Source organism: Hydractinia symbiolongicarpus, chromosome 3 (assembly GCF_029227915.1).
Source record: "Hydractinia symbiolongicarpus strain clone_291-10 chromosome 3, HSymV2.1, whole genome shotgun sequence".
Lineage (NCBI taxonomy): Eukaryota > Metazoa > Cnidaria > Hydrozoa > Anthoathecata > Hydractiniidae > Hydractinia > Hydractinia symbiolongicarpus.
In genome coordinates, this window is record NC_079877.1 from 30,545,521 (window position 1) to 30,552,517 (window position 6,997).

Sequence of the window (6,997 nt, forward strand, 5' to 3'; positions counted from 1 at the left end):
TTTTGGGTACCTATGAGACTGATACAAAAGGTGCCAAACAAAAAATATGAGAGAGCATGACGTCTTCTCTGAAGGTTTAATGATTCCACTGACTGTTGTTATCGCATTCTATATTCGTGTGTAGCGCTCGAGCTCATCAGTTCTCCTTCGAAATCGTATTTTATTTCAAGGTCAAGATCACGCTATAAATAAAAAGAAACAGCAAGAAATGAAAATAAATATTATTTATATATTTATACACCATAGAAGTTGTACCACACACCCTTTACATAAAATGTTGTGCAAAGCATTTGTGTGTTAAAAACAAATAAATAGTAAGGAGAGTGGAGGACACCACACGACCAGAAAAATACTTTACAATTCAGCGTAAGTACGTTCTGCCAGTTCACATAAACACAGCGTTCGAAATATACAGTTGACTCTCTCTATCTCGAACTCGCAAGGGACCAGAAAATTTGTTCGAGATAGAGAAAGTTCGAGATAGAGAAAAATTGACAAAAATTGGATTTTTTCGTAAAAAACGTATTTTTAACCTTCAGTGTATCGGGAGTTGATAGAGGTCAAGATAGAGATGTTAAAATGTTAATATTCAATACACAAGACTTCTTTTAAAATAAATACAGCCGACATCTTCACCTCAAGAAGGTTTCTGGTTCAAAACACTGTAAACAATGTTTTGTGAGTGACTTTAGAATTCGAACGTCAAACATTTTCGTTCGAAAATGGAACATTTTAATTCGATTTTTAGTGTAAATAGGTTCTTAAATCCGGAAAAGTTCGAGATAGAGAGAGAAACAGTCAGACGGGACCGAGATTTTGGTTCGAGATAGAGAGGTATTCGAGATAGAGAGGTTCGAGATAAAGAGAGGAAAATAGCTTAGAGCCTACACAAATGTCCAAGGGACCGAGACTTTGGTTCGAGATAGAGAGATGTTCGAGATAGAGGGTAGTCGAGATAGAGAGAGTCAACTGTATTAGCAAAATGTTACCTTATTTCTTTTGTTTTGTTTGACGGTAAACTCTCCATTTATCATCTCACCAGCCTTGATTGTTATAGAATCAGCCATGTAGAATACAGTTTGTTTCCAATGCGTGTATCGACACTCCGGACCTACCATGAACGCAAATTATGAAACGTTAATACAACGAGAAATTCTATTTAATTAGAACGAACATTTTGTATCCATAAGCAACACTATTTTTTATTTCCGTCTCAGAGTTGGTACGAAATCGCAAGTGTAATATTAGGATTTTACAAGATTTTAACTTGACACTTTTATTTATGCGCTGTTATTTTTTATAAGCAATTAGAGGCTTGTAAAATTACCATATTGACCCTTTCAACGCCAGTCCTTTATTTCACCACCACTAAAATGTTATTTAGTTTATGTTTGAATGCCGATGTTTCGAATCGTATAAATTCGAGGTTAAAGTTCTAGCTAAGCAGAGTTTTTGGTCAAAGGGATCCAAAAAAACAGTTAATAAAAGAGTTAATAAATGGTCTGACTAAATCTAAACAGATGATTTTAGCCAAAAATTCAAGGAGCTTGAAAATCCGTCTGTCTTGGTAAAAGTCCAACTTATCCAGCTTACGAGTCTACTGCACAAACATGCTAATATGAATTGCTAATATAGATGATTGTTTCTTCATGTTGAATTCTAGTAAACATGGTAAGCTCTACTCCCAATGATTGAATAGGTGCATGGTTGTTAAAATGTAATTCAACACAGCACACTCTTCGTCAAAATGATGTAAACAAATTAACTTTCTTTTGGGCTTTTAATTAACACTAATTCTGTCACCCTCTAAATATTAACGTCAGTTAGGGCCGGCAGTAAAAGTTGCTAATTTTATCCAAAATATAGCGTCCACCCTAAGCAACAAAAAATGTAAACATGAAAATTAGACCAATAACTTATAAGGTATAATACAAACTCTTTATATCATTTTAGCAATCTTCAGGCCTTAATTCAATTACTTTCTAAGTATAAATACAGATACTTAAAGACCTACCAGTTGAAAATCCTGTTCTTTTGTGACATGGTGAGAATTCGACAGTGAAGTAGGATACAAATGCATGAACGTAATCATTTCTTCTTGAACGAATAGAAAATGGTGCAGAAAAGTTGAGCTCTTCAACTTTTACAGTATTTAGGTCTATATCCTAAGTAGAAAAAAAAATATATGTAAGCTTTAAAACGCATATACAGTTTAACTCCTGGTATATTGAACCTTCACAGAACCAAAAAAAAAATTGTTCCAAATAGTAAATGCTCTACTAATACAAAATTGGGGCACTAAATGATTTATGAATAGGAACAAAATAAAGTATACAATATGAAACCTTTAAGCACTATTTTTTTAAATAGACTACTTGCAAGTTATATAGTTCTTTATTATAGGAAATACGCTGGCATTCAGTTAAATCTACCTTAATTCTACACGAATCAGCAACAACTTGTTTTGCCTCTACAACATCCACAAGAGGTTCATACAGAGCAATATTTCGAATAGCACTCATGTCAAAACCATAAACATTATCCCACCAATTGATTTTCTCTTCTTTGTATTCTCGATCTTCAATAGCTGTGATAAACATGGAAGCTTTATCAGGAAACATCAGACCACCTGGTTTTAACCATTTGTCTCGTGCATAGATCACAGTATCCAGCATGGATTCGTAGAGCAAACAGTAGCCCATCCACTCACTGATTATAATGTCTACTTTTTCAACTGGAAGATCAACTTCTTCAACCTTTCCTTTTATAAGTGTTATATCTAAATTGCACATAAGAGAAATACATTTCCTGGATAACAAAGCAACATCGTCAACAATATTTGAATATTAATTGCATCTTTTCATTTTTTTATGTTAAGAGCAGGAAGGGAACACTGGATCAATGTTTGGTGTACATTTGTAAGCCACTCTTGAAATGGAAGAATAAAGTCTTACCTTTTTCTAGGTTATTTTTCTTAACTATTTCCTTTGCATGGTCAATAATAGATGACATATCAATACCATATACATGTTTAGCGCCAGCTTTTTTAGCAAACATGCACAAAATTCCAGTCCCACAACCCACATCCAAAACAACTTTATCTTTAAACAAATGCTTGTTGTTATACATTGAATTTCTGTATGTTAGTGTACGCACTTCGTCTTTCAACATTTCTTCATGGATACCAAAATGAGCATACGAATCAAAGTAGTAATCTTTGCTTGTCATTTCTTCAGCATTTACCTTCTCTGTTGTATCAGGCATTGGTGGCTTCTCATCACAAGGCACATCTCCATTTGTTTTTTTAGTAACCACATTTACATCTCCATTAGTTAATACTGCACTGGTTGCCATGTTCGATTGGTTTAAAAATGACTAAATTAAAAATTGGTCTAGTTAAAATGATACTTAACTGCTGATTTAAGGATTTTAGAATTTCAGGCATACATTATTGATGCAAATTTATTTATTTTCTAATGACAGTACAGTGATTTATATTTTATATGGTTGACCTCACTAACTGACGCATATATCCTGTCAATTTTAAATGTTAAAAGTTTTTATTTGAGCTACAGAAATCTATTTTATCCCATAAAGACAATAGCCCTATTTTTTTACAATTGTTAATTTGTGCACTGATCATGCTTATTAAGTCATTATGAAGTCATGAGCTCTCACACATTTTGAATATATAAGTCTCTATGGATCCCTGTATGGCACCTTCCAACTTTAAACTAATATGATACATGTTACTTAATACGATACAATTTTACCAGGGATGAGATTCAACAGATAGAGAGACTTTCTCCATCTCAAACTCGCTAGGATCAAAAAGTGTGTTGAGGCAGACAAAATTCTTACAAAAGCTGAAACTTTTCTAAACAAAATAGGTTTTTCTAAAGCTTTGAACAATTTTTGCTTTTTCTTCAAAGTAAAAATTGTGTGATCGTGTGATCAAAACAAAGCCTACTGTTTTCCTTGTTTGTATTCAAATTTTCAAAAACTTTTTTGTTCTGTTTGCTGCATAGGTGAACTTTTCAACAAAAGAAAGTTTGAGATAGATAGAGCTAGAAAAGCTGCAAGGGACCAGGATTTTGTTCAAGATAGAGAGAAGTTCTAGATAAAGAGTAGGCGAGATAGAGAGTTCACTTTATCATCCACTCCGATGTGGGTAAACTGGTTCTTTAGATATTAATGAAATATAAAACATCTGTGCCGGTTTTTCATGGCTTGTTTAAGATTGAGTTTAAGGTTGTGTTCATATCATACATATATTGTTGTGTGGTAAATGTTGGACAATGATTAGCTGGCAAAATATAGTTGTGCAATATACAGTTTCTTATAATTACATGTTCTAGTTTTATCAAATAAAATAAGTATTCAGCAGTTAGCAGCCCTAAGTCATGAGTGTACAGAGGTTTAATTTTGTAATAGATTCAATTTTGCCACAAAGAAGTAACTCCATTCCCGCAACTGTGAGGTGCTTAAACTGACTTTCAAGCAAACTTCCTTGGGCTGCCGATTTTTTTCAGACCCTTGATTTAGTGATTTTTATTTTCCTACCTTTGGTGGTACAATTTTATGAAGCTTCATTTCGATGGATTTGAGGGAATTCACTTTGCTAACTTAACTGTTTTTACCTAGGCAAGTCACAAGGGGCTTAGAAAATAGTATTGATAGTCAAGGAAAACATTTTTAAATGCTGTTACAATATAATTAGTATGCTAACTTTAAATTAAACACCCAGTACAGCTTAAATAAGCAAATTACAGCGTAAGTATATTTGCTGTGTTATATTTTATATGCTTATATATGGCTTATATTCCCTGGTCCCATCGACTTTTGTATTTTATTAAAAGGAGTAACTTAAAATTTAGCTTTGTTGATAAAACCATGTTTATTTAGCAAAAGGGTTTATAAAATAGCATGCCTTCAGTCACAGTATAGCTTAATTTGCCTGCTAACATCCATAGTAAAATGTATACAATCAAAATAATAAAAACATTGACTTGCCTTATCTTGTCTGTACATGCGATTTTAGTGGAATGAAAAGAAGATGGTTATTACAGCTTATTTAAGCTGTAATTAACTGTCAGCATATTTAAAAGTTTTCCCTGACTGATGGATTACCCAGAATATATTGCTTCTATTTTTAAAAGTCTAAAAACCTGGCCAGCAAAATTGTACCTCTCCTAGCAAAATCGTCCCACTCTAAGTCCCATTATTACAGTATCTGATTACCTTTATTTTTAAATTTCAGTGTCCAGCAATGTTAATATCTGAAATAGCCCACAGAAGGGTGACACAAGGTAAATAAATGTTTTTCGTAAAAAGTGTTTAAATTGTATTATTGTACGCTATAGCGTACACCAACCAAATTCTGTGAACGTCTTAATTCTGTGATTTCACCTTTCTCGGCAACTTTCTCTTTTTACTGACAACATTGACTGGCTATGGCATGATATCCTGGGCTTTACATCCAAGATGTACCATATTACAATTTTCATTGACACAGAGACTTGTGCACTTTACGGAACAGACAGCCCAAACATCGCTGGGGTAGATCACACATGGGGAATATTTTTGCGCTGTGGAGGTATGACTTTTTAATCTATTGTTATCTTTGTAATCATTCAAGTACCAAACAAACCTAGATTATTATGAAACTAGACAGGATGGAGAACATTTAAGAAAAACACATTTAAGAAAAAAATTATTGCCATGTGTGCTCTCCACCTTAGATCCCCTTTGGTACTTCGCATCACCAAGTTTTCCTAATGTCACGTCCGTTTTCTGAGCATCAGAAAAAGGTACAAGACAATGTTTCAAGCAGCTTACTAGCTCTATCTGAGACATTTCATGATATATTGCAACCATATTATTCATAAAATGGACTTTAGAAATACTTCCAGTGGATCTCACATTGGAAACACACATCACAGAATTAAGACGCAAATCACGAAAATAAGTTGTTTTTGACGGTTTCCTTTTCGATCAGCCCTGCACAAACGCCTGCCTTGTTCGCTGGCATTTTTGCAAAGTTGTTTTCTGGGATGGCTTATAGTCAAAACCATGAACTTATGTGGCGAGTGGAGTTGCCAGATCGTCGCTAGAGCTGTTTGTTTAGATAATCACGAAATTAGGACGGTATATTTTCTAGCTAGCTAAAAAATATTATAAAATAAAAAACTCGTTTGTCAATGCTGAAGCCATTGACCACTTAGGAGTTCTACACACTATCCTAAAAGGCCTTTTGGCCTCCTCTGCTATCCAAGAAACATTTGACAGGGTATATTTGTCAAAATTGGCAAGACTAACCTACATTAAATATATTACATTACTTTCATAAAGCTAGCTAGATTATCAATAATAATTGTGATAAGGCTTTGGTCCTGTATCACACCATAAAATATCGGAATTGCTAAAAAAACATAAAATATACCTCGTTTTCTTCTATTTTTCTGACTTTTGATTGAGGGCTGTGGGCCATTAGCTAAGCGCACGTGCAGGATGGGACTGGATGAAGCTCGAAAGGAAAATTTGCTGATTCTGAAAATCCGAAATTTTCCGGGTTCTGTTATGCAGCAACCTCGTTGTCAGAAATAGGGAAAAAAGCCCTGGGTGAAAGTTAGACAGGGATATAAAACAAAACATTTTCTTCGGGGCATTTGCCCTTTTTATTAATTTATGGCCAATTGTTGCCTGCTTGCTACTCGGTTAAGACCCTGGGGTAGAGGATGGGATAAAAACTGGGTGTTAGAGGGGGATAACCGGAAAAAATTCAGACTCTTCAATAAAAATCAATTTCATACGAGTTTCATATTCAATAAACCAACCTCGCCTCCGGCACTTTACACGCATGCCATCAATAGAATGTTTGGGTGAAATTGAACAAGTCACGGTAATTCAAGCCGTCTCCAATATAAATAAGCAAAAAGGGGCCCTGGAGACGAGGTTGACGGTAATTAACAGCACACTCGTTCCCAGGGAATTTTGA

At 34.3% G+C, this 6,997-nt stretch overlaps 1 protein-coding gene across 1 annotated transcript; it reads right to left on the reverse strand.

The window, feature by feature from the left end:
• LOC130636746 (protein arginine N-methyltransferase 1-B-like) lies at window positions 1-6,581 on the reverse strand. The gene is made up of 6 exons (XM_057446578.1): window positions 6,443-6,581; window positions 2,955-3,375; window positions 2,433-2,779; window positions 2,015-2,165; window positions 990-1,111; window positions 1-182 (listed from the first exon to the last, which is right to left on the reverse strand). The coding sequence occupies exons 1-6, from the start codon at window positions 6,488-6,490 to the stop codon at window positions 99-101; spliced, it is 1,173 nt and encodes a 390-aa protein (XP_057302561.1). The 5' UTR covers window positions 6,491-6,581; the 3' UTR covers window positions 1-98.
• Window positions 6,582-6,997: the final 416 nt, after the last annotated feature.